Here is a 27,302-nt window from a genome sequence, read left to right as displayed (position 1 = left end):
ATACTTCCAGGAGAATCTCCTCATTACTAGTCCTAAGAGCAGCAATGGGAAAAGTACTCTTTTAGACCTAATTAACAAATCACAAAGTGCCCACGTTGGTAAAGTTCATTTGACTTCATTCGTTGCTACCTAAAAGTAAAGAACTTGGAAAAGTTACTGTGATAGTTTCCTAAAGCATCCTAGTACGTCTAGAAGTACTATTAATATAGTAAATTAAGTGCCACTATGTACTAAGGAAGGTCTGAAAAAAGTCTGAAATTACTTGGTAACTTAAGTAGATAGCCGGAAATACCAAAAAAAAAAAAAAAATTTATTTAGTCGTAAGATGACAATTCAGAATATTACATTTGCACTCTCACAGGTTGGGGTTGGGGGAAAACTATTTCTAAGAAGCTACAAAGTCAATTTTGGTTAAGAAATGGATGTTGTTCTTAATTATAAGGACCTCAATAAAACTGGTCATAGACACATACAAAGTAGGTTACTAATTCTGGCTAAAACTGAATTTTAGGAACTGCGTTTTTAAAAGGTAAAGAAAGTCATATTGTCATATTGTCATCGCTTCATCCACATTACACGAAAACTTCGAAATCAGCTCGAAAACCAGGAGGCCTCCAGCCTGAATTCATCCCCACCTGTGATAAAATTCAAAACTCCCACAATCTAGAAGTAAGCTACAGAAGCACTTTACTACGCTGAAAAACTGGCGAGTTCCCGTTACACCGGCGGACGTTTTCGGGAGCATCACTGCGCGGCGCACGGCCGCGCTTCTCCCAGGCGTACTCCCGGCTGTAGCGCTCAAGACACTGTAGCGTCCACATTACGTTAGTGACGTCACCCTCTTCCCTGAATTACCGCCGGAGGCAAATTCACTGACACTGCCTCCTTTAAGCGGCAACCGTTAAGAAACACTACTGCTTTTCTTCAGGCTTTCAGAAACTCGGGCATACCGCGGTCGCTACGCCAATCTTACCCACTACCCGAGGGGAACAGCCGTACAGCCTCCACTCAAGAACGCGCGGAGAGATGGCGCCAAAATAAACCACATTCTCGCGAAATCTTAAACAGAACTCTCGCGATATCTTCCTGCCTCTCCTTTTTTTTTTTTTTTTTACAGCTCCACCCACGGCGCCTCGCTTCAACCCATCGCGAGATTTTCTTCTTTGATTCTCCGCCCCTTTACGGCACGATGGTCGCACAAGAATGTGATACAGTCTCGCCGGCCGCCATTTTCTTTCTTTCTTAGCAGTTGGCTGTGAGAAGGTCTCTGCAAAGAAGCGGTAGCAGCCACGGTAGGGTAGACATGGCAGACTATTCAACAGTGCCTCCACCCTCCTCTGGCTCAGCTGGTGGTGGAGGCGGCGGCGGCGGTGGTGGAGGAGTTAACGATGCTTTCAAAGATGCGCTGCAGAGAGCCCGGCAGGTAAGTCTGGACAGCGGGCGGGATCCCCACAGCTCACGGTAATTGGCCGCTGGCTGAGTAGGCCGCTATTTCGCGCATGAGGAAGAGGAAAGAAGTACCCTTCCGGGCTCCGAAATGTGAGGAGACTCACGTTTCCCCACGTTGGTAATAGCGATTAAGGGCTGGAAGTCGGTTTTGTGTTCTTGCTGTGTAAGCCACTTGGAACCCCAACGCGTGCTACGCAGAGATGGCTTTAGGTCTTTCTGCGGCACTGGCGCTTCTTTCTCCAAGGAGTTCACTTAGCATTTCCTTTTCCTCAGAATGAACTTGCTCCCCCGTGGGGTAAAGCGCGCGTAGTTTTACACAATAGTATGGAAGGTTCTCGTAATGAGTTTGGGAAAGAACTAGTGTCTGTCCACAGGAGAACCATAGTAAGAGAAGGGATGTGTCATTAGAGCAGTCTTTACAGCTTCTAGCTCATTCGAACTCTCTTCGCAGTTAATCTTTCGGTATCATTCACTTTCACACCTACAAGGAAGAGATTTAAGAGCACTAATATCTCGGGTTGGAGTCCTTCCCAATGGCGGGATTTACGTGTCGGTGTTAAATCAGTCCTCCCCCCCTTATTTCTCAAAATGGCTTCAGGCCCCTTATACCCCAAGTTTCTATTTGAATCTGCCTCTCTGTGCAGAGTCGTAAACTGACCAGACCTCTTTGTATTACGTAGGTGCGTACATTTGCCTTGAAGGCACTTCTTTCACAAACGAAAGCTGTATAAAAAGCACATGTACTCCCGGAAATGGAAAGATTTTTTAATTTCAACCTCATTTTTATTGCGTAGTCCCTTAATATAATTATAACTGTAAGATTTATGATGTTGGTACGGACTTCTATGTAAGCAAAAGTAAGAATTTTATTCTCGTTATGACAAAATGCATAATAGGTGCTAGACATTTTTAGACTACAGTGTTAAGCGAATGGTAATCAGAAACTCATATTGTGGTATACTTTAATTACATTAGGAGTTCACTTATTTTTTACCTTACAGTTGTTAAAAGATTATTTGAGTCAAAATCCATAAAATCTGTCGTGATGTAACAAATCGCTCACGTTTTTATAATATGAACACATTATAAGTAAAGGTGTACCTGTACTTGTTTATATTCAGAAATATTCAGGGGAGTCAACAACTAGCCATCATCAATACTAATTGTGTGTTTTTTCCACTTAATTTTTATTTATTACTTCTGGAAATGTTTAGAATAGCGACTGAAACATTTAAATAATGACAGGAACTCTAAGTGGGGTTTTATTAAATTGGGTTGGAAGACTCACCTGAATTATTTTTATTCAGCCAGTATATTGAATATGTGCCACACACTATACTTAGATACTGGAGATTTTTGAAATGTGTGAATTGGATTTCTGCCTTCTAGAAAGCTATGATACAGTTAAAGGAACCAAATGCAGATGAATTGTAGTATCTGATTAATGCTTTCAGAGAGGGGTGGACAAAATAAGGGCACCTGTTCTGTAAACATTTTAGAGTTCTTACTTTGAGTGAGGCGCTACACAACACCAGGGAGTAAGGTTCCTAACTGCCACAAAGTAAAGGACTGGTATTTTAAGCAAGGCATTAAATAATGAGAGTTTGACCAGTGGAGAAAGGCAGCATGTGCAAAGGTGGGGTTTTTGGAATGATAAGAATCCAGGAGGTGAAGTCACTGGAGGGTAGTGGTAGTGTTGGATGGGGGAAAGAGGGTGGAAAATGAGGTGAGTGAGAAAAGGTGGATACAAAGTCTAAAAGAAGTTGGGTTGCCATACTTTAATTTAAAAACTGAACTTCATTATTAGGCTAAGCTGTAATTTCCTGATTAAGTTGGACTGTTTTTTTTAATACAGACATTTTCCTCAAACTGGAATTTCTTGTACTCTTTATATGCCTGCCAATAGGTCACTTGCCCTAGTAATGATTCTTTACAGATGTCTTTGATGTAACGATTTGATTGTTTCTTTACAGAATTTGTATTAAATCTGAGGTTCACAAATTTTGCTTTTGAGTTGAATTAGCCCTTCTGATTACATTTGAGGATGCCTCTGTCAGTTGTAGCCTTTTGTCTTACTAGTGGAATGAATATAGAGAAGAGTACTTGGACTGAAAGAACAAGTTAGGTTAATACTTGAACCACTTTCTCCTAAAGGATACTGAATTATATTTTCCAAATCCCCATTTAACCTTGTTTTTGTCCCGACTATTATGCTGTATGCTCTTTGGAAGGAAGAGGTATAAGAATAGCTTCTTGCTCTTGAAGTGCTTTGTACCAGTGGGGATGCTATTGGCATTTTTAGCTGGACATTTATTTGTTATGCGGGAAAGCAGGATAAGCGATTGGGATCCCTGCTCCCTACCTAGTAAATGCTAGTAGCATTTACTGTAGTTAATTATTGCCATTTGGTAATTTAGTCTGAATTGCCAAATCTTTTTTTTCCCAGAGAATCCTAATAGCTTATTTTTAATGTGAAATTTACAGGGTTTTATAATACTCTGAGCTAAATCCAGCACAGAGGTACTACATTGCTTCTCTAGTTTAGGGTTTTCAACCTGTACATACATATTTTTGCATTTCAGGTTGTGACTCCAGAGGGTAAGGTTGAGATTATTTGGTAAGATCTTTGGTGATCACACTACATAACAAGTTCTGTCTCTGAAAATTGGAAAATTAAAATGTACCTATCTACTTTTTTCTTTAAGTAATATGAAGATAGAAGTGAATCAGGCTGAAACTAGATGACTCGAGTGGTAGATCACAAATTAAGCAAGAATATCAAACTCTTTCCCTTCTGCTCTAAACAACTAGTAAATTAGTCATTAAGTACTCTGTTATTCTTAAAATCTCTTCCTTGATAATTATAAAAATGATTATGATTCAGACTGCGTTACATTTGAATGCAATGAAAATTTTATAGAATTGCTGACTTTACCCTTAATCCTTTCATTGAAAACTAGTGTTGATAAAATGGTGGCCTAGTAGTATTTCTAGTGTCCTTCACGTTTCTGGTGCATGGAAACAGAATTCATCAGGACCTTGCCCATAGTAGGTACTCAGTATTTATTGAATTGAATCAAGAAATAATATTTAATGAGTTAAAGTAGCAATAAAATTTTGTTTGGAAAATAATTATCTTCTTTCAAAAATCATTTCTCAAATGCCTACAGTATGGCTATGTGAGATCTTAGGAATACAAAGAGAAATAGTGTACCTATTTTCCTACAGGCAGTTTTTGCAAATAGAATGTAACTACATATATCTTTGGCCAGTACAAATAAAAGCCTCTTAAATTTTAAAAATCTCATATTTGAAGTCATGTGGACCCTGCTTTATAGTTGAATTATATATGCTGATTTACTCATAATAACTAGCAATTTACATACTACACGTTAGGCTCTGTGCTAAACCTATCTTGTATAAAGTCATTTAATTCTCAGAACCATCCTACAAGATAAGTATAGAAACTATTATCTTTGTATTGATAAGGTGAATAAGGCACCGAATGCATAGGAAAATTTGGCAAGGACGCAAAGCATTTGAACCAGAATCACAACCCACCTCAAATCACAGTCGTACTCTCCGAACCCTCAGGAAGCATGTAGTGGACTGAAAATTAGGAGCTACTCATCTTAAGCATTTAGATAGTTCTGAGAATCAGCTTTTGATTTTTCCAAAATCTAAGTTAGGTAGTAAGACTAAATAATCTCTTAAATTTCCTTTCAACTGCAGAATTCTTGGGTTGTAAGAATATTTAATGAAGGAAGGTGAAAAATGCTAAAGCAATGGAAGCATGAAAAATATTTACAAATCTGAGTAGAGCAAGGTCCAAAAGGGAAGCTGCAATTACTGTAAATTAAAATCAAAGAAATTGCTTACACTTAATTCTAGTCTAATAAAAATTTTATATAGTTGACAGTTGGATTTTAGGAATTACTATTTCTCTTTAATCCTCCTTGGAGTGACCTAGGAAATGTATGTCTTCCATTGATCCTGGAGAATTGATCAAGTCTGTTGATAATATTTTTACTAAAAGCTCTTCTCTGTGTCTTTGTATTAGTTCTGAATTTTGAGATGGCATTGCTGGTTCTTGTGCCTGAATGAACCAAGTATCAACTTTCATTTTCATTTGGATAGTTTTAGAACAATTCAAGGGAAATAGGGACGTGTATAAATATCTTTTCTCTATGCAGAAGTTCTTGGAGTTCAAGGAGTGCTGTTCTGCAAATTCATAGAGCCTTTTTAAAAGCTAACTGCAGAAGGTATTCACAGCCTAAACCATTTTCCTATCACTAGCATTACTCTTCTCTGGCCTGAAATACTTAACATCAGTGCCGATCTGTGTCTGGCAATGTATTTAAGTTCCTTAAGGAACGATTCAATGTTAAGTGCTTTAATACTTAAGGATGGAAAAGCAGTTGTTTTGAGATGTGATGAGGAAATCTTTCAGAAGAGAAACAAGATTTTAATTATAGTTTATACTAGGAATGCCATAATGGCTGAGACCTTTGAAAATCAATCAATGTAATTCATCATATAGGGAACAGGACTTTTTAAATGTCCGCATATGACCATCCCAGTAGAAGCAGTGGGATGATTAATTTTATGTGTCACCTTAGCTTTGCCATGGTACCCAGATATTTGGGTATTTATTAAACACTTTCTGTGAAGGCATTTTTTCAGAATCAGATTTTTTTTTTTTTCCCCAAATAAGCTGATTTTATTTTCAAGAAAAAAGGTTTTTATTAGGTGGTCAAAGATGCAAACAGGCTTTTGAAAAAGTGAAAGTTGATTAAGGAAGGTTTGATTGACCAAAGCTATAGCATACGGAGTCAGGAAAATAAAATTTTATACCTTGGGTTATCAAGCTGTTTTATATTTAATCCTAATATGCTTTGCTATGGGTGTTTTCGTGTACAGATGAGGAAAAGAGAAATCTAGGAAGTACAGGTTGTTTCTGGGAACTGACACACACACACACACACACACTGGGTTTAAGACAAGTTGCTGAATATCTCTTATTTTCTCTAGTTTCCTGGTTATAATGAAACTTGAGGTAGTTGGTTTAGTACCACATCAGGACATCTTTGAGGGAATTCCAGTCACCAGAAGTTTGACTTTACGTTTAATTTTTATCATGGAAAATTTCAGACATACTCAGAATTGAAAGAATAATGTACTGAACTCAAAGCCATTCACCCAGCTTCTGTGATTGTAACCCTTACAGTTGTTAGCATGGAACTGTAGAAATTGGGACATATCCACCATTGACTTAACTATGTAACGTTAGTTAAATTAACTTCTTGGGATTTTTTTCAACTGCAAACTGGATCTCTAAGTACTCTCTACCTCATTGGTGATTGATAATTCAGTGACGAAATCAGTATAATTTGTACTGTGGAGCTTGGTCTGTTGCTAGCACGCAACACTTAGTTCCCTTTCCTTTTTCATAGAAAAATGCAGTAAATGTCCACTAGTTGTGTCCTGCTTGTGACTTGAAGCTGGTATTTATTATTTGATGGTTGTTCAGTCAAGTGCCGGTAATTATTTACTCCACTCTAAAAGTTAAGTCTTTTAGGGTAAAATTACTTAATGACTGCAGCCTGTGGCTTTCTTGGAGATACAGCTTGCCAGGCTTTCCCCTCTCTTATGTTTCCTTAGAACAAGATTGTCCAATAGAAATGTAATGCAAGTCACATTTTATTTAATCCAACATGTCTAAAATATTACAATTTCAATGTGTTCAATATAAAAAAAATTGAGATGCTAACATTCTTTATATTAATTCCAAGTTTCCAATAGTTGTGTATTTATTTTACACTTCAAAGTACTTCTCCAGTTTGGACTAGCCACATTTTAAGTTCTCAGTAACCCCATGTGGCTAGTGTCTGTCCTATTAAGACAGCACAGCCTTGGAGTCCCACAGGGTGTTCACATTCTCTGTGCCCACAAACATCTTTCGAAGAGTCAGGGAGGAGAGCCACAGAGAAGATAGAATTAAGATCCAGATTTTCTTCAAAGCTATTTGGACAGTCTTCTAAAAATTCCTAATTGATTACTTCTTTATTTGTTCTTATAGAGATAGAGCAGAAGCTTATTTCCAGATGGTGATTATTTGTTAACTCTGAAGTTAATGGTAGTAATCAACTATAATTTTAATTTGTCTTTGTATCATTAATTTTTTATGTGATAAATATTTGGTAATATACAGAGGGTGCCAAAAAATGTATACACATTTTAAGAAAGGAAAACTATTAAAATTGTAATTTTCAATATATACTGATAACAAAAGATGAATACATTAAGTCATGTTTGACTTCTGCAATTACAAAAGGTGCTCAAAGTGGTTATCATCAGCGTCCAGACACATGATGATGGCGAACTACTGCTTGAGCAATGTTGACCAGTGTCTGCTTGGGTACATTTTTTTGGCACCCCCGGTATATATTAGAACTGTATGAGGAAATTGAGTACTGAAGTCGTGTAGTAATTATGATGCTATCCTTAATGATGGTGTGTTTTTGTTTTTTAAGATTGCAGCAAAAATTGGAGGTGATGCTGGTACATCACTGAATTCAAACGACTATGGTTATGGGGGACAAAAAAGACCTTTGGAAGATGGAGGTAAGTTATAGCAATAACTATTTTAATTGTTTTGCAGTTTAGTTATAAAGTGATTTTTCAATATTTTTCAAATGTTCTTTTATTGAAACATTACTTTTATCATAAGGTTTCTAAAAGTGTAAGGTTTATATTGGCCTCAAAAGGAAAGGGGGTAAAAGAGACGTAGGGAAGGTAGGTAAAATGAGTCAACCAGCCAGTTTCATCTTAATTAAAAAACATCATTTTCTTTCTTTTAGGATTGTGCCAGATTGACAGTTTGCACAGACAACTTGTTAATATACTGAAAAAAAAAAATGAAAATACATATAAAATGTGTAGGAGACATTTTACAGGTTTTTCTCATCATACATGAATTAATTTTTATATGTTATATTTTCATTATTTTGCTATTTCGGATTTCACTTTAAAGGTTGAAGTTGATACAGTTTGCTACTCTAGTGTGTTGTAGGTTATACTTTTTTTTTGTTACTTTTTTGTTTGTTTTAGTACCTTGTTTTGTGTTTCAGGTTTAATTCAATGTGGCTTAAAGCTGTAGACTTACAGTGCCTTATATTTTTAAAAAAACAATTGTTGTAGCTTCTGAACTTAGAAGTTGGCACATGTTTTTGTTTTAGATTTGATGTATGAATTTTGATACAATTTCTTTTTGTCCTTTTATTTTTATTTTTTTTACAAGGAGGGTTCTGAATGAGCCTATAGAATGTATGAGTAGCTTTTGACCAGGGGTACTTGGTTTTATTTAAGTGACTTTCACATTTATAGTGAGGTTTTAATATACAAGAAAAAAATGAGCTAATGATGCTTCAGATGTTGTATGTAATGTATTCTTTTTATTTTATGTGTAGATGGCTCTTGGACAAGTCCGAGCAGTACAACACACTGGGAGGGAATGCCCTCTCCTTTTAAAGGCAGGAATTTTTATTTATTACCTGTGTTTAGTATGTAAACGTGAAATAAACCAGTGGATTCTTAAATGGACACAAGTATTTCTTGGATTATGTGTCTGAATTTTTGCTGCACAACATTCTGATGTTTGATCATTTAAGTTTGAAGGGGGGAGGAGCATGTAGTACTTTCAGCTATCGGTTGTCTATTCCAAGGTACGCATTGTATTCATCTGTGTAAAGGATGTAGATGAAGGTAGTCATGTAGTTGCTTTGAGTTTTTCTGCCCAAAGTTTATGCCTTGAAATGTTTGGTGAGAAATAATAGAACAGTTTAGATTGAGATTGCCTTGTAATGTGATTTTAAAATTTATTTTGCAAAGCTTTGTGGTCACTGTCAGATACACTCAACTTTTGATATGTCAAATTTTCACATTTTGATAGGTTTTTTTTCTTCCAGTCTTCAGTTCCTACAGTGGGAAGCATCATTAGCCTTTAGCATGTGATATTTTGCTAGTAACGGACCTAAATACTTTGTCTTGTATCATTCTAAAGTGCTTAACATACATTAAGGTCAGTGATTTGATACAATCAAAAGACTTTTTGTTAAATGTCTGTGCATTTTTGAACGTGAAGAGAATGAAAGATGTAATTTTCTTTTTATTTACTAAGAGTTTGGCTGAGTTTTGGCACTTTTGGTTCAAATAACAAACCATACCCTCAGCTATTTCAATAAATGTTTATACTGATATTAATTTTGCTTGGGCAGGGGAGAGCTAAGTCTTGATTGTACTTATTGGCAAAAAATTAAAAGAGTCTTAATTTTGCAGATCAACCAGATGCTAAGAAAGTTGCTCCTCAAAATGACTGTAAGTATTTAATTAAAGGTGGGTTAAAAGCTAAAGTAATTGGATTTTAATCGGGGTTTTGTTCCTATCTTTTGTTGGGTATCTTTGATGTTAGTTGAAGGTTGTGAATATTCTTTTAGAATGAATTTCTTAGTAAATATGTATCTCCTATCTTTATGATCTCCCACTTCAATTATGACCAGGTATATATTAAAAAGATTTGGCTGCAAAATTGTTTTACATTCTCAGTTTATTTTATAACTGCATTTCTTAATCTATGCTTGCACACCTGAAAAAGGACAATTTTTTTTCTATATCTTTGCTAGTAATATCTGCCCTTAATCACTGATTTTTCTTGCCCACTGTCAGTGTTGACTTAAGTATTCGGCATAAAATTTTACTCTCTCCAAGGTGTTGTCTGTGTGTTGGAAAGATTTTAGAATTGCTTGATAAGCTTGTATTGTTAAACATATGTGGATTTAAGTTAATATTTTTCATTTTATTTTTATTTAATTTTTTTGGTAGCTTTTGGGACACAGTTGCCACCGATGCATCAGCAGCAAAGGTATAGTGAAATGCTTTTCAAAGAGTACTTTGCAGTTTTAGTTGAACTGTATGTAAAAGCACAACCAAGTTAGTGTATGGTGAATATGTGTCTCCTTTTTTTTTTTTTTTTTTTTTTTTGTATATATAGTTCATTTCCTTCCACTTAAGGTGATACAGAATGATCATTTTTCTTTTTGAGTGGGATATATTTGTCATTTGGAAGGATGGGTGGAATTAGGCACGTTTTAGAAATAAGATGAATTTAAATAACTTCTTTGCAGCTCATGCCTTCAGACTGTTCCATCAACCATACCCTCCTCACTTGATGTATGTCCCCTTAATTAGGTTTCTGGCTTTACTTGAACCATGTTTTGACTAAACATGTGCTACATAAGCCATATTTTGACTAAACGTTTGCCTGGAAACCTAGTTTAAGCCATTAGGAGCTATTAGACTTCTATTTTATCAGTAGAGTACCTTTTATAAACAAATTATCTTTCTTAGAAGGAAAATGTTAGTTTCTGTTCTTTCTTATATTAGCAGGTCTGTAATTACTGAAGAATACAAAGTTCCAGATGGAATGGTTGGATTTAGTAAGTAACCTAATTTTTAAAGCTTTAAACATATAATCAAAACACACTTTACAATCTTTCATCAATATTTTTTTTTTTCTTACTAGTAATTGGCAGAGGAGGTGAACAGATCTCACGCATACAGCAGGAATCTGGATGCAAAATACAGATTGCTCCTGGTAATGCTATTCTTGCTATTTTCATACTGACTAGAAAACTAGCATATTTTTTTAAGTCACTAGTGAAAATGATGGTATCTGTTAATCTTTTGTTGGCCTTAAACTTTTTTGTTTGTTTTAAATTGTAGACAGTGGTGGCCTTCCAGAAAGGTCTTGTATGTTAACTGGAACACCTGAGTCTGTCCAGTAAGTATGGAAATCATGCCTAAGCCAGCCCCTTCTATCTGCTGAAGGACATTGCCCCTGCAATTGAATCGACTTTCTCTATTAATTTCCCCTTCTTTTCTAGATAATTTCTAATCGCATGCACGCATGAAAATCGATCCATCTTAACCAAAACCATCCCTAAACCCCACATTTCTATTTCTCAGCTCCCTTTTACAACAAAACTTAAAAGAGAGGTAGCTCTACTCATTATATCATCTGCCTGTTTTCATTTTGTCTTGAACTTGCACCAGTCAGGTTTTTATTCTCACTGTTCCATTGAAATTGCTTTTCAAGATCACAACAGGCCTCCATTCAGCCTGTCAGCATTGTTTGACACAGTGGACCGCTTGCCTAGAGACACCCACCTCCCTGGCTGCTCTTTCTCAGTCTTTCTTGGTTGTTCAGCCTTATCTTCCTGGCCTCTCAACGTGAAAGTGCCACAAAATTCAGCCCTGTTATGATATAGCTACACATGTTCTTTAGATGATTTTGTTTACTCTATTGAACTTAATATATAGCTTTATGTGCTATAGATTTTATGTACTCCTAAATTTTTATCTTCAGCCTTGATCTCTTTTCGTAAATTTCAGAGACTCATATTCAGCTGCTCAGTACCTCCACTTGAATGTGTATTAAACATCTCAAACTTTAGATTGTTAAAAACAGAGTTGTTGTTTTCCATCCCATTCCCAGCCTGCTTCTATTTTACTCATCTTATTCATGACATCTCAATGTATGGCAAATCTGTTTTAATACTTTATCTTTCTCTTATGCCTCATTTATCTATAAGCAAGTCTTGTTCATTTTTTCTTCATAATTTATTTGGAATCCAGCCTCTTCTTGCCACCGTCTATATTATCACCTTATCTGTGATGTCGTTAGCCTATATTGTAACATGTCTCCATTCTTTTTACCTTGTTCGACAATAGTCTGTTCTTATAATAGTATAGCCATAATGATCCTTTTAAAATGTGGATCAGTTCATAACACTACTTTGCTCAAAATCCTCTAATGCTTCCTGATTTAGAGTAAAAATCTGTGTCTTTATGATGGCCTACTTTCCTGCCATCTTTCTCTCTTCATTTTTTACCATTCTCTCAACTCACTCTTGTAGTCTCATGTAACCTCTTGTCTATTTCAGCACTCCAAGCATGTTCTTACTTGAGTCCTTTGCATTTCCTATTCTCTGGAACATTTTCCCCCAGGTATTTTCATTTCCCTCCCCCACTACTTCAGGTCTTGGCTCAATTGTCTCTTTATCAGTAAGGTCTCATCTATTTTGCATAAAATAGCACACCTCCACACACGTACACACATTCTGTCATCATTATTCTGCTTTGATTTTCTTTATAGCACTTCCCAAATGACATGTAATTTATTTAACGTGTTATTTTTACATATTTAATGAAGTTAAGCCATGCCAGCAGAAACCCTGTGTGTTTTGTTCAGTGTTATAAACCCATTAGCTAGAATAGTACTTAATATATAGTTGACATTTAAGTATTTGTTGAATGAATAAATTTTAACATTTAAGTGACCAAAGTGATGGTTTAGAAACATAAATCCATCATTTAGTTCTTAATCAGCTTCATTCTGAGATAATTTTAGAAGTAGAGTTACTTTTTAGAAATGTTGGATTCTCAAAAATATTAAAAATTCAATACCTATAAAATTTATTGAATTAAAATTCAGCTTTAAGCCACCTAAACTGGAATTGGACAGGGTACCAGATTATATTTTGTATTTCTCTATTTGGATAAGTTTTTGGGTATGCTACAACTTACTTGACTATTGATTTGTTAACAGATCAGCAAAACGGTTACTGGACCAGATTGTTGAAAAAGGAAGACCAGCCCCTGGCTTCCATCATGGTGATGGACCAGGAAATGCAGTTCAAGAAATAATGATTCCAGCCAGCAAGGCAGGATTAGTTATTGGAAAGGGGGGAGAAACTATTAAACAACTTCAGGTATTATTATTTGTAAAGTGATTACTTTTCATTGGTTTTGAAGCCAGTTCCTTTCTGCTCTCCTTTTGTTAATACATACGGTTTTTATGATTAACAGGAGAGGGCTGGAGTTAAAATGGTTATGATTCAAGATGGACCTCAGAACACCGGTGCTGACAAACCTCTTAGAATTACAGGAGACCCATACAAAGTTCAAGTAAACTTAAGTTTATATTTTACAAAGAAGGATTTGGGGTGGGTGGCAGAATGCTCAAAATATTCATGAATAATTACGGTATTTTGAGACATGCTTTCTAAATTGGGTAATTTTTTTCTACTCTAGCAAGCCAAGGAAATGGTGTTAGAGTTAATTCGTGATCAAGGTGGTTTCAGAGAAGTTCGAAATGAGTATGGGTCCAGAATAGGAGGAAATGAAGGAATAGATGTAAGTAAAAATAGATGTAAGTAAGAAATGGTTGTATGCTAATTAATGTTTTTTCTGTTTTGTGTTCTGTAGCCTTCTCTGACGTTATATATTCTTTTTCCCCCCACTTTCCACCTTAGAATACAATAGTATATTATGAATCTTGTTACCTTTTCTAATGTAAATCATGCTATGTATTCTTTGAGGCAGATTGATTTTCAGGAAATGGCTCCCTTAATACTTAGTCTTCTTTGCATAGGTCCCCATTCCAAGATTTGCTGTTGGCATTGTAATAGGAAGAAATGGAGAGATGATTAAAAAAATACAAAATGATGCTGGTGTTCGAATTCAGTTTAAGCCAGGTGAGTACATACATTTAATTTTCTAAGTATTAGTAGTAATCACGACACCTTTAATGCTAAATTAATCCAATTTGTTTCTTTCTTTGTTTTTGAAGATGATGGAACAACACCTGATAGAATAGCACAAATAACAGGACCTCCAGACCGATGTCAGCATGCTGCAGAAATTATTACAGACCTTCTTCGAAGTGTTCAGGTTCGATCGAACGCTAATATTTTCTTTGTTTTGTTTTAATTTAAAAAAATTTATTTCACTAAATCTGAAAATGTACCACCCTTTATTTTATATCAGAAGCTGTTTGATAGTAGTTTATTAATAACTAGAAAGTTTTAAATTGCTTTAAGGTAGACATCTTGGAGCAAGAAGGCAGCTACGTAAGTGTACTACCTTATTTACTCCAATATAAAAAGAATAAATGGTTATTATTACTGGTTGATTTTTTGGGGAGGGCCAAGTCATCTTTCAGCTTCTCTAAATTTCGGATTTAGGAAAATTAAAGTTGAGGAAACTAGACATGTAATAATTTTATTGTGGAAAGAAGAGTATATTTCTATACTGACTTTGTTTCTTCTTGTCTTTCCCCTCTTTAGGCTGGTAATCCTGGTGGACCTGGACCTGGTGGTCGAGGAAGAGGTAGAGGTCAAGGCAACTGGAACATGGGACCACCTGGTGGACTACAGGAATTTAATTTCATTGTACCAACTGGGAAAACTGGATTAATAATAGGAAAAGGCATGTCTTTTAAACTCTTAATGTTTTAAAGTGGGATTAAATATTCAACATATCACCGAATTTTTCTGGATGCTATTTCTGCTGTTACTGTATATAACAGTGAATTTTCCCTTGGCTGTATTTTAGTAGAAAAGTGTGTTCTTAATGTTAAACATCAATGAAGGACCTTATATATACTTAAAAGAGTAGGTTTGCATCACATTGGCTTCTAGAGAAAGGGGCCAACAGTTTAATTATTAGTGTAAGAAACTTCTTTTGACCCAAAAGTGGTTTGGGTATTTTTTGTTTACTTTCTTTTTTCCTGACTCACACGTTTTTAAAATTTCAAATTTTGTAGTAAGTATGATAGTTTATATTTACCTTGCCTTGCTTGTAAAAGCAATTTAATTGAACCAAATATTTTGATAAATTATAGTCCATTTTAAGATTGGGTACAGAATACTAAGTTATGCCTTAAAATTTAAATATATTTTAAGAGAAGCATGAAATGCTTTATATAATTTGATTTAAAGAGTAGAATAAGTGGAAAATCCTAATAAAATATTGGCAGGTGGAATACTGGTGAAAACTTTTAATGGCCCATATAATTGCAACCATTTTCCTTTTTTTTTTTAGTTTATTGAGGTGTGATATTAATATATGTATACAATGTTACAATTCAATATCTATATTCCATTGTATGCTCTATACACAAAGTCTAGTTTTCTTTCGTTACTGTATATTTGACCCCCTTTGCCCAATTTGCCTTTCCCCCTCCCCTCTAGTTACTATTATTCTGTTTGTATCTATGAGTTTGTTTTTGTTTTGTTAATTCATTTATTTATTATTTTCATTTTCTTTTAAGTAGCTATTGTATCTTCTAAATCTTTAGAGAAATTACTGTGGTTTGATTTTAGGAGGTGAAACCATAAAAAGCATAAGCCAACAGTCTGGTGCAAGAATAGAACTTCAGAGAAATCCCCCACCTAATGCAGATCCTAATATGAAGTTATTTACAATTCGTGGCACTCCACAGCAAATAGACTATGCTCGTCAACTCATAGAAGAAAAGATTGGTGTGAGTGTGCTTTAAACTTCAATTCATAGCATAGTCCCTGTTAGTTAAATAAGACATTAATTTAGAATGCTCCTATAAACGCTATACAGAAAAATGTTAATTTCTAGTCTAAAATTACAGGTCTCATTGTATAGTAGATACATAACAAAAGATTTTCCAGTAATAAAAGTAACCTAATTAAATACAGTTACAGGTGTTCAGAACCTTATATTGGGGTGTGCGTAAATATGGATAGTATTACTTGCAGATGTGTTAGGGTTGGTGGAGGCTTGTGGAACATATTTGAAGGATAATAGTTATCAGGAATTCAGTATTTACCATGTTTCCCTGAAAATAAGACTTACCCAGACCATCAGCTGTAATGCGTCTTTTGGAGCAAAAATAAATATAAAACCAGGTCTTACAATAAAATAAGACCAGGTATTATGTTATGTTGTCTCATATTATACTATATTATACTATACTATATCAATTATATTATAAAATATATTTTAGACCTAACTTTATATTAAAATAAGCCTGGGTCTTGTGTTAATTTTTGCTCCAAAAGACCTCTTGGGTGCTTTCCACCACTACACGTAACACACACAGTTCTAATCAGAATGTCTGGAATAGAAACCATCATCTAATTTTAGAAAGACGTTAAAGTGATTCTGATGCATGGCCAAAGTTGGAACTTTTTCCACTAGAAAAGTGTGCTGGTGATAGTACCCGAAAGTATGAAGTCTTGATTGTTGTTTCTTGTAGATGAGGTAAAAGTGCTTTACTGTGTTTTTTTACTATGAAGAATTAACATAGGGTATGAAGCATCTTAAATTACTAATAATTAGAATTTCTCAGGAAAATTCTTCTTGATATTTGCCATGCTGTGAATGGGGTAGGGCGCAAAAGAAGTTTGACACTTTGTCTGCTTGGGAAGACAACAATAGATGTACAAAAAATACTTAATACATAAAATATACACAAATACTGTATGGATAATAGTGTAATTGTACAGAGACATGAAGAAAATAATTGTGGACTTGGGAATGGCCGCGATTGGTGCCAGAAAAATGAATAGCACATCTTGGTTTTGAATTTTACTGTTCTTAGCATGCATGGATCAGGATTTCTTCTGGATTGATGGGCAAACAAGATAAATTGTTCTAGAGAAACAGTTTAATGTAGTGGTTAAGAGCATGTTCTCTCTGGAGTCAGGCTATTTAGGTTCAAAATACTCTGTCTGAATCATTTACTGATTGTGACCTTGAGGGTCGTTATACTCATCTTTGCCTCATTTTTTTCCTCTGAAAATGAGGATAATACTTTTATAGGGCTGTAGGGATTAAATGATGGAAGTGTGTGTGTGTGTCAATAAAAGAGTGCTTAGCGCATAGCCCTTTAAAAATGTTGTGACTTTTTCATTAATCCTGTTTTACTATTTGGAAAGAATAGGTTATGGATAATAGAAGTGAGGGATAATGACAGCAATTAGAGACTTAACAAGACAGGTTAATAAAAAGGACTTTAAGAATCATGAACTTTAGTTTTATTCTTTTGTGCTGAGAAAATTGACAACCAAATGTAGTTAAAGTATTTTTGTCTAAAATGTCACATGGTCAGTATTAACTGCTTGAAAGGGAAGGAGTGTTTTAGGACAGTTAAATTTAATGGTCTTTACAAGTGGGATTAATCAAAAGAGACCATCACCTAAGCATTTTTCATTATGATGTGGCATGACATGGATGTGAAATCCTGATTTGCTAAATCAGTTATAAAGGTATTTCTCATGGATTTAGAAAATTATGATAAAAGACAGAGGAAATGAAATAAATTACTGATCTAATAGGGTTTGGTGACAAAAAGGTTGTGAGGTGGACTTCAGTTTGTTGAGTGAGAACTAGTTACGTTATTGGTATTCAGTAATTAGTTCACAATATAACAGCTAAGCAATTTGGGGAGTATATTGTCAAGATGGTTGTCTGATTATTGTTAGGGTAGATGCAGAGAGAGAAAAGCTAAAAATAGGACCTGATATTTGATAAGCTTCCATGATTAATAAAGGCATACTAGTAAAAAGAATTATAAAAGGAAAGGAAAACAGTGGAAAGGGGAATAATCTGAAAATAAAGGAAATGTTTCAGTTCTTTGCTAATACTATTGATTTTAATGAATTTTACATGTCACTTCAGTATGGTAGTGTTAAGATAGTTTTTGCAACATGAATGAGGAAATGAAGGAAAATCTAAAATTTGCTGCTTGTAGCTATATAGAGGGTAGAAATGGAACGTTATTTGGCCTTTGAATTGTTCAGCTATTACTGTTTTTCTGATTTTTGTATGTGTTTTTCCTTTTTTGCAGGGCCCAGTAAATCCTTTAGGGCCACCTGTACCCCATGGGCCCCATGGTGTCCCAGGCCCCCATGGGCCTCCTGGGCCTCCAGGGCCTGGAACTCCAATGGGACCATACAACCCTGCACCTTATAATCCGGGACCACCTGGCCCTGCTCCTCAGTAAGTATTGAGTTTGGTTCTGTGCGTTTCCCCAAAGTTTCTAGCTTTTGGTAAATTGTGTTTTTATATTGATTTCTATCTTTTCAGTGGTCCTCCAGCCCCTTATGCTCCCCAGGGGTGGGGAAATGCATATCCACACTGGCAGCAACAGGCCCCTCCCGATCCAGGTAAAAGATGATTGTCATCCGTGTGTAATCTGTATTGTTTGTCAGTCCTGTTACATTCTTAAATTTTCTAGCGTTTCTACATTGTGTGCATTTTCTGCACTTGTTTCATTCTTTCAGCAGGAGTTAGTTTCTGGTTCTCCCACATTGTATAAGACTGGCGTGAATATGGTCTGTTTTCATGGAACTTTATTCAACCTACATTTGGCTTTCTCTACTTTAGAAGTTACACAGCGAGAGTGCTAAAAGCCAAAAGAACTACAATATCTTAGGTTTTAGGTACCAGTGCCGTCAGATATATATAATATGTTAAGAGTGTAATGAAGTGTTTACTATCATACTTGGCATTAAATTCCCAAATTCTCAGATAAGATATATAAGTTGTCTGTTTTGGAATTCCTGAGATAGTAGCTTTACATATTAGTAAAACTTAGGCCTTATTTAATGTCTGCATGTTAGAAATCTAAAATACACTTAAATATTTTCTCTGCTCAGATCTGGATTTTATATATATTACATTCTATTCTATTCTATTCTTGCATCTTTTCCCACTATGTAGTTTTCTTTCCACCGTGGTAATGGGGCATTCATCGAAATCAATTAACATTTGTTTATGATCCTTTTTTCTCACCTACTACCTACCTTTTAGGCCTCTTTCACTGGAGTAGTTTCAAGGAAGGTACTGAATTATGGATTCCTTTCCACACTAGTGTATTTATATTTAAAAAAACTAAAATGATTGATTTAAGTGAAATTGTTTTAGTGAATTTGATTAAACATTCTGGTATTGAAATGTGGCCCTATATTATAACATACTTAAATTTCATAGAAAGTGTGTTCTTTGGAATATGATGACACAACATGGCAGTCAACAAAAACCCACAACTTCCACTCATTCAAGAAACAACTTGAGTGTGTTAGGATCTGAGTATGCAAAGATGATTTTACATTCTGTAGCAGAAGAATGCACTCCAAGTGTTAGCGATACTGTGCTGGAAGGACTTAACAAAAGAAGGGTCCAATATGATAATAGTAGTCTACAGTTAGTCTTTTAAGAATGAAAGGACTTTGTTTTCTTCTTGTAAGCTAATTGGGATGGTGTGATTGAGCAGAGGAATCACCATTTAAGAGATTCAAGAGTTTGAGCAAGTTGAGGGGCAAGTTTATATTGGGTAACATGGATCTGCAGGATTGCACCTCTAAGTACTGTGTAGATAGGTAGCATGATTAAGAAAAATTATGGGAATAAAGAGTGATTTCTATCACCGTCTCATTTTCCCACTTGAAGTAGTAGTGAAGTCACCACTGTAAGAAATGGTTAATGAATAGGGTTTCTAGCATTGCCTTTGGGAAAGAAAGAACCCATTTAGCTGAAAGATAGCAACTAGCATTAGATATTGCTTATATTAGACTTAGCATTATGTAAAAACCAAATAATTTATTTAAATAGAATTGTTTCCGTGAATTTAATTAAACATTCTGGTATTTAAATATGGTCCTATATTGACAATAAAGTCAATATTCTGAACTAAAACCTGTTTCTATAAAAATTTAATGAGTTGTTAAGGATTTATATAAAAGTCGAAAACTTAAACTTCAAAATGTAACCAATGTAGATAAACGCTAGTCGTCCAACTTCCTAATTGTGGTATAGCAAGCAAGTTTTTGAACCCCTCTAAATCTATGTTTTCTTATATATAAAATGGTAATACATAAATGAATAAATATTATGTTGAATGAGTATTATTCAGTTCTCAGTATGTATTATGTGTAAACATGAGGCTGGTTTTCTTTCTTGTGACTTGTACCACATCTTTTTATTTTGTCATTGCTTTAATGCCCTTTTAAGACTGGTTTTCTTATGTGAAGTTCATTCAGGAGTACAAGTACCACTTTCTCTAGCCACACATTGGTGTCAAGTGAAAATATTTGTGTTAATTAGTATACAGTTAATGACACTGTTGAGACATAAATATCCAGCATAGGAAAGCATAAATATCCAACATAGGAAAGCAATACATTTATTACTTGAAGAAGGTTAGGAGGGTGCCATAATGCCTTATAACTGTATCACCTTAGAAATTGTATCACTTAAAAATCCTTTTTTTCTCAAATTCATTTACTTTTATTAAGCAGCTGAGAATTACTGCCTGTTTGGGACAGAAGCTATAAATAGATTACATAATAGATATGGACTTATGAACTCTGGCTAAGGAAATTACATTTTTCTTGAGGCAATAAACTAATGAAGATATACCTGTAATATCAAATGATACTCCTAGTGTAAAGGATAGAATCAATATTCTGTTTCTGACAGAGGTCTCAAGCTGTTAATGCATCAGTTGATTCCAGGCCCAGATAGGAGCGTGACAACTTCAGAAAAGTACAAGCAATTTATTGGCCATAACATAAGTGTTGGAAAAATATTGACAAAGAGGGAAGATGAGGCTGGAATGGAAAGGATAAGCCCAGAGAGTCCAGATCATAAAAGATAGTGAATGATATGCTGTACTTGAAAGCTTTGACACTCCTGAAGACTCTAGGGAATAAATGAAGAATTTCAAGTAGAGCTATGACAAGTTTATGTTTTAGGATAATCACTGAAATATGATGAGGTGAAATATGGATAATCTCTTTTTCTGAGATTTTTTAAGTTGTCTTTTTTATTGAAGACAGAGTTCGTAGTTCCAAAATAATTATTTCTTTTTTGTACAGGTTAGTGCCTAGAAATCCTTTGCTTTAGTCATCTGCCACATAGAGCTGCTGTACTTGAGGCAAAACTAGTTTAGAAAAAAACAAATGCATAGGATGGATGGTTTCAGACAAAGCACTGGATTTGGAGCCAAAAGATCTTTTTTCCTATCCTAATTCTGCCACCCATTAGTTTTCTAGGACCAGGGAAAGTCACTTACTCTGTGAGCCTCAGTTTTCTATGCTAAAAGCTAAAAATGACAACGAAATTAATAATAAGAATTTGAAAGTTCCCATTTACTATTTATTTGTGGTGTCCAAAAATAAGTATTTTCGGGTCTATGTATTTGCAAGAAGGAGGTATGTGTTTGTGTGTGTGTGTGACTGAGTGAGAGAGAGAGAGACACGGATTGATTATGGACTTAAGATGCAAACGTTGAACTTGTTTATTCCAGCTAAGGCAGGAACGGATCCAAATTCAGCAGCTTGGGCTGCATATTATGCTCACTATTATCAACAGCAAGCACAGCCACCACCTGCAGCTCCTGCTGGTGCACCAACTACAACCCAAACCAATGGACAAGGTAACTATGGTAATTAACAAATTTATTTTTTATATAAAAGTGAAAGCTTGTGTTTGTAATTATCTATGAAGTGCATCAATGTATAATACCTAAAATTTCCTAATGTTCAGTTATAGCTTCAGTAAGCAGATTTTCTTTTTAAAGATAAGTTACTTTGAAATAATTGCAAACTTTCAGACATTAGAGAATAAGAACACCCAGATAACCTAGCTGTTAGTGTTTTATCCCCCTACACTCTCACCCCCATTTGTTCTGTTACCCTCTCTATCATGTGTTCATGTCTATTATCTTTAGTCTTTGTCAGAACTAAGCTGTAGAAATGATGCTGTTAACCCTTGAATACTCCTTTTTGTATTACTCCAAAATTCCATAACCATCATGCAACCCTCCACATCAGTTAATCAACATTGATATGTAATTACTGTCCCAGTGCATAACCCCTAATTCTGATTTCACCATTTGTCCCAACCATTTTTATCTATTCTGATCCAGGATCCTATCTGGTAATGTTTTTTGTTTTTTTAGGTGTCAGGTCTATTCATTCTCACCAATCAGGAATAATCCTCAGTCTTTTTCATGTTATAAACAAGTACAGAACTTTTGTTTTATAGGACCAATCAATCTAAGGTCTCTTCAACCTTTTGTCATGAAGATGAGGTCATGATCATGAGGTCCTACTTTCCGAATGGCAAGACTACCTCAGAAATGATATGCTCTTCTTAGTGCATTACATCAGGGTTCATGTAATGTTGACCTGTTTCATCCCTGGAGATGGTAACCATGGTGACTTGGTCATATTGGTGTCTGCCAGGTTTCTATATATAAAAATCACCCTTTTCCTTTTTGAAGTTAATGTTTTCTGGAGAACTAAACTGAGATTATACCACTATTCTCTTTCTCATTGAACTTCTACCCATTATCTTTAGCCTTCATTGATTAGCAGCTGCCCGATTCAGCTACAGTTAAGTTGGTAATTTCTATTTCCATTCATTTTACATTTTATTAGTTGGTATTGTACTACTGTACTGAAGAGCTTTTTTCCCCTTCCTATTCTTTATATGAGTACAGATTCCTTTCTTTCAATAGATTGTAGATTTATTTTAATTATCAGATTATCCTAGATTTGGCCAGTCAGGAGTACTTTCAAGAAGGCTCCTGTATCCTTTTGACATGCCTGTCATTCTGTAAGCACTTTCTTTTAAACTATATTCATTCCACCTGCAATTACATTCTTCCTTTTTCCCTTTTGACGTTTACTCGTATAAATGGTGAAGGCCCTGGTATCCTCTGCGTGTTTCCTTATTTGACAAGTGGATTTACTTACCTGTTCAGTGTAACTACTCCCAATACACAGACCACTGACTCTGTCCACCAGCTATGTGTCCCAATGTCCTGTGTCCCCAGCAGGAATGCCACTGTCACACAGCACCTCCTTCCTCCCTCACTCCCATGGCAGGTCACTTCCAATTCTTCCACTCAGGGAACAGAAGGAAAGGGCCAAAATTGCCTTTTAAAAACCTTAATCTAATTTTTTTATGTTTTTATTGAACAAGGAGATCAACAGAATCCAGCTCCAGCTGGACAGGTTGATTATACCAAGGCTTGGGAAGAGTACTACAAGAAAATGGGTATGTTCTACATTTCTTTTTTTATACATTAAATTGAAACATTTAGTAAATATCACTAGAAGATTGAAGATTTTGATAAAATCATGTTTTGTACCATCTTTTTATTATCTTGGACTTCTTTCATTGATTTTTTTTAAAATCTTAAGGAATGAAGAGAATAATTGAGCAAGAATGCATTCCAAAATTACTGAACTTTCAGACGTATCAAGGTCATTACAAATAATAATTCTAAAATTTGTGGTTACAAAACAAGGAAACGTTTTTCTTTCTAAATCCATTTGTCAACCACTTACTAATAGATACTAAAAGTTTCCCCACTGGCACATGACATTGAATATTACCTATATTTTGTCAGAGTCAGTTTTACTTATGTCAGTAGCCTAAGTGGCATAGGTTAAATTCTGGAGCAAAAATTTGTTGGTGTGATACTACAGTAGTGTCCCCCCGACCCGCAGGGAATACGTTCCAAGACTCTCAGTGGATGCCTGAAATCAGAGATAGTACTGATTATTCCTGAACATACATACCTGTGATAAATTTTAATTTATAAATTAGTCACAGTAAGACATCAACAATAATAACTAATTATAAAATAGGACAATTACAATTCTAAGTTAAAATAAGGGTTACTTGAACACAAGCACTTGCAATACTGTGACAGTCAATGTCATAACCAAGACGACTGTTAAGTGACTTAGTGGGCAGGTAGCATATGTAGTGTGGATATGCTGGGCAAAGGGATGATTCTCATCCTGGGTGGGATGGCTCCAGATTTCATCACGCTGCTCAGAACGGTACGCAATTTAAAATGTGAATTGTTTATTTCTGGAATTTTCCATTTAATACTTCCGACCACAGTTGACTGCGGATAAGGGGATACTACTGTATAATCACCTAGATACTTCACCTTGTCCTCCTTTTGACTTTTTCATTTTCCACATCTTCTCTGCTGACCATAAAATTCTAATTGTAGAAATGGTATGCTAGACTGTCTTGAATCCTTTGTGGAGAAAGGTGGTATAGAAATAACTTAAGTAACACTATGCTTGACTGAAGATCTTTAATCCCCTCACCTTCTTTTCAGTTGTGTGTTTTTCTGTAGCACTACAATGATTAAGTATTAATTTTACGAGCAAAGTTGAGTGATTTCCCTCTTACATGTACATCTTACAGGAAATAATGTTAGGTTGTCAGGTCTTTAATGATAGGTACAAGGTCAATTTATTTTTTCCTGTCAAAGTTCTTTTCGTAAATGATTGGTTGCTTAACTTTGTCCTTAACACGTTGCGTACGGCGGGGTTTAAATCCCTCATACCCCTCTGTTCCGGCAGGTTTTTAAAAGAAACTAAAATGCACTCTTCTCTTTAAAGCGTAAATGCTTCTATGTCATTTATTATTTTTCTATAAATAATAGATTCTACAAATAAATTATTCTATAAATTATTCTATAAATAATTATTCTACAAATAATTCAATAAAATATGCAAAGTAAAAAGAGTCAACAGTAAAAACGAGAATTCTCGTTATCCGTCCTTAACGCATGGCTCAGAAAAAAACGAAGATTCTCGTGATCTGTACGCAACGTGTTAAGATCTTTTTAGTCTAACCACAAATAAGAGACATTAAAGCATAAAACGAACACAGTTCAATCTTTGAGATTTTTAAATGGAAGGAAAGGAGTAATAAAATCAGGGATACAAAGATCTTTATCTCCAAATCTAACTCCCTTATTTGGCGAGGCTGAGTTTTACTCTTCCAGTGGCAGAGCTAGGATTTCCTAGGAATCTGGATGTCCTGATTCCTAATTCAGTGCCCTCTACCAAATGAGGCAGACTGTTCCAGCTTTTGAAGCCTAATTGTAGCTTTTCCTGTTAAGAACAGATAATTCCCACCAACACTAAATTTGTCATTTTTTACTTATTAGTAAATAAACCTCTGTTGAAACATGTGGGTTAAGTTTCTTAGTTTTGTTTTTTGAAACAAAAGTTTTCTAGGATTAATAGTAAGAATTTAAGAGAGAAATTCTTAAAGATGAGATTCTAGAGGGTTAAAGAAGGAGTTTTTAAGTCATATAAGGAATGGCAGGAAACTTGTAATAAGACCCTAATGAGAACAAACAGGTTTTCTGTCAAGACAGGCAATTCCTGTTTGGAATAGGGTAAGTGGAAAAAGTTTGACTTGGGGGAAGCCCTTATAATGTTAAGCACTGATATGGTGGACTCTTAACTTCTAGCATATGGTAGGTACCTTAAGCCTAAAAGGGGGCAGAATGGTTGCAGGAAAGATGCCAGTGTATAGAGATAACATAGTGAAAAACTATTCAAACAAGGCTGGCTCTTGGTGGTAATAATACAAACTCTAGAGCAAGTCTTACCTCTTGAATGAAAAGAAATTAAAATTGTATACATTGTAAAGCTATTGATATATGTGAATATTAGGTATTGTTCTTCTAAAGCAAGGGTGTCCAAACTTTTTTCAACGTTTTTTACCAAGGACTATATGCGGTGAAATATACAAACAGCCAGGCCACTCACTCGAGGTGAAGTACGTATTGCCTCACCTGGTTTATTTAAGTAAACTAAATATATTTTTGGAATTTGCTGCGGGCCGATTAACAATGGATCATGGGCTGCAGTTGGCCCGCGGGCCACAGTTCGGACACCCCTTTTCCAAAGTATAAACTAAATTATCTGGCATAAAAACAGTTTTTGAACTGAGGAAAAGAGTAAAGGGAGCAAGTTAAGGGCATATTTGAAAGGGGCAGAGAGGAACAAGAGGCTAGGGGAGAACCAAACCATAGGAGATTAGATAGGAAGAATTCTTTCACTAACAACCGGGCAAAATCACATTTAACTCCTCAGATCGGAGGAGTGGAATGAGTTTTTCCTCGGATGCATCCAAGATTGTAATATCCGATGATGATTTGACTTACCAAGTGTTTTTGTTTTCTCACGGGGATACGGGGCTATTTGAGTTTGGGAGGGTTAGGGGCGACGCGCATTTGAGTTTGAGGAATTTTCTTGATGCATCTCTGTTTCTGCCATCTCATATTGTTATTTTTACCTCTAAAATGAGTGTCTCTTAATGAGATTTGGTTCCTTCTGAAAACATGAAATGGAAATTGTTGCTTTCCTAACCAGGTTTGGCCTCAAGTCAGTGGGCCTTCAAGTGTGCAATTTGTAAGAGACATTATGTGGTTTTATTACTGCTGGTATTGGGATACTTGGCAGTTATCTAAATATTGAAACCTGTTTCAAATTTGCTTGAATTGTGTCTCTTCATAAGATCAAAATTATAAACTGTCACCCTTTTCAGAAAAATATGAGAATTTTGTTTGTTATATGGGATTTCTCTGTACTTTTGCCGATAGACGAGGGTTTCTTGCATTTTTAAAGTTAGTCATAAATCTTAAATTTTTATTCACTCGGTTGCTTTTATTTGACCACTTTTGTGATAGTAATAAACTGATTCCTGAAACTGCAGTCATGCACCAATTAACTACAGGGATACTTCTTGAAAACTTCATTAGGTGATTTCATTGTTGTGCAAAACATCATAGAGTATACTTACACAATCCTAGATGTTACTACCCTCCTGGGCTATATGGTATACCACCATCATACGTACGGTTCATTGTCCAAAATATCATGTGGTACATGACTCTAAAGTTGCTTTGTTGGCAACATCCAGCAAAACAGAAAAACGGCTTTCTGAATGTCTGTGTTCCAGTATTCTTTTGTTTAGCTGTAATTTTATAAAGCCAGGTGAATTACAAACTAAATAAAATTCCACTCAAATGAAGAAACTATATGTACTTTGTGTGCGTGTGCATATTTTTTGTACCTGAGCCATTTCAAAGTAAGTTGCAGACTGTTCGAAGTAAATAATTTTAATAATATCAACAGACCATA

The 27,302-nt window shown here is 35.2% G+C and overlaps 2 protein-coding genes across 20 annotated transcripts in view; one reads left to right on the top strand and one right to left on the bottom strand.

The window, feature by feature from the left end:
* The window catches only part of DNAJB4 (DnaJ heat shock protein family (Hsp40) member B4), a 36,212-nt gene extending 35,130 nt beyond the window's left edge, over window positions 1–1,082 (bottom strand). Inside the window, exon 1 of the mRNA XM_019743354.3 lies at window positions 974–1,082. The gene's annotated coding sequence lies outside the window, so the exon portion shown is untranslated. The remainder of the gene's footprint in view (window positions 1–973) is intronic.
* Window positions 1,083–1,186: 104 nt separating this feature from the next.
* FUBP1 (far upstream element binding protein 1) overlaps window positions 1,187–27,302 on the top strand; it is a 31,052-nt gene continuing 4,936 nt past the window's right edge. For 2 of the 19 annotated variants that reach the window (XM_088791225.1, XM_074334977.2), the window contains exons 1-19: window positions 1,187–1,423; window positions 7,983–8,073; window positions 8,919–8,981; window positions 9,787–9,825; window positions 10,330–10,369; window positions 10,891–10,943; window positions 11,030–11,101; window positions 11,230–11,287; window positions 13,115–13,277; window positions 13,375–13,473; window positions 13,600–13,701; window positions 13,940–14,042; window positions 14,138–14,238; window positions 14,634–14,775; window positions 15,672–15,832; window positions 18,173–18,324; window positions 18,412–18,491; window positions 21,635–21,772; window positions 23,317–23,391. In XM_088791225.1, coding sequence (XP_088647351.1) covers window positions 1,304–1,423; window positions 7,983–8,073; window positions 8,919–8,981; window positions 9,787–9,825; window positions 10,330–10,369; window positions 10,891–10,943; window positions 11,030–11,101; window positions 11,230–11,287; window positions 13,115–13,277; window positions 13,375–13,473; window positions 13,600–13,701; window positions 13,940–14,042; window positions 14,138–14,238; window positions 14,634–14,775; window positions 15,672–15,832; window positions 18,173–18,324; window positions 18,412–18,491; window positions 21,635–21,772; window positions 23,317–23,391 — 1,852 coding nt within the window. In that variant the 5' untranslated portion in view covers window positions 1,187–1,303. The remainder of the gene's footprint in view (window positions 1,424–7,982; window positions 8,074–8,918; window positions 8,982–9,786; window positions 9,826–10,329; window positions 10,370–10,890; window positions 10,944–11,029; window positions 11,102–11,229; window positions 11,288–13,114; window positions 13,278–13,374; window positions 13,474–13,599; window positions 13,702–13,939; window positions 14,043–14,137; window positions 14,239–14,633; window positions 14,776–15,671; window positions 15,833–18,172; window positions 18,325–18,411; window positions 18,492–21,634; window positions 21,773–23,316; window positions 23,392–27,302) is intronic. The other 17 variants (XM_074334990.2, XM_074334984.2, XM_019743327.3 and 14 more) reach the window with 14 other exon arrangements.

The sequence above is a fragment of the Rhinolophus sinicus genome, chromosome 14 (assembly GCF_057876585.1).
Source record: "Rhinolophus sinicus isolate RSI-liver-muscle chromosome 14, RSI-T2T, whole genome shotgun sequence".
Taxonomy (NCBI): domain Eukaryota; kingdom Metazoa; phylum Chordata; class Mammalia; order Chiroptera; family Rhinolophidae; genus Rhinolophus; species Rhinolophus sinicus.
The sequence above is the reverse complement of the archived record's forward strand: the minus strand, read 5'-3'. Positions and strand labels throughout refer to the sequence as shown.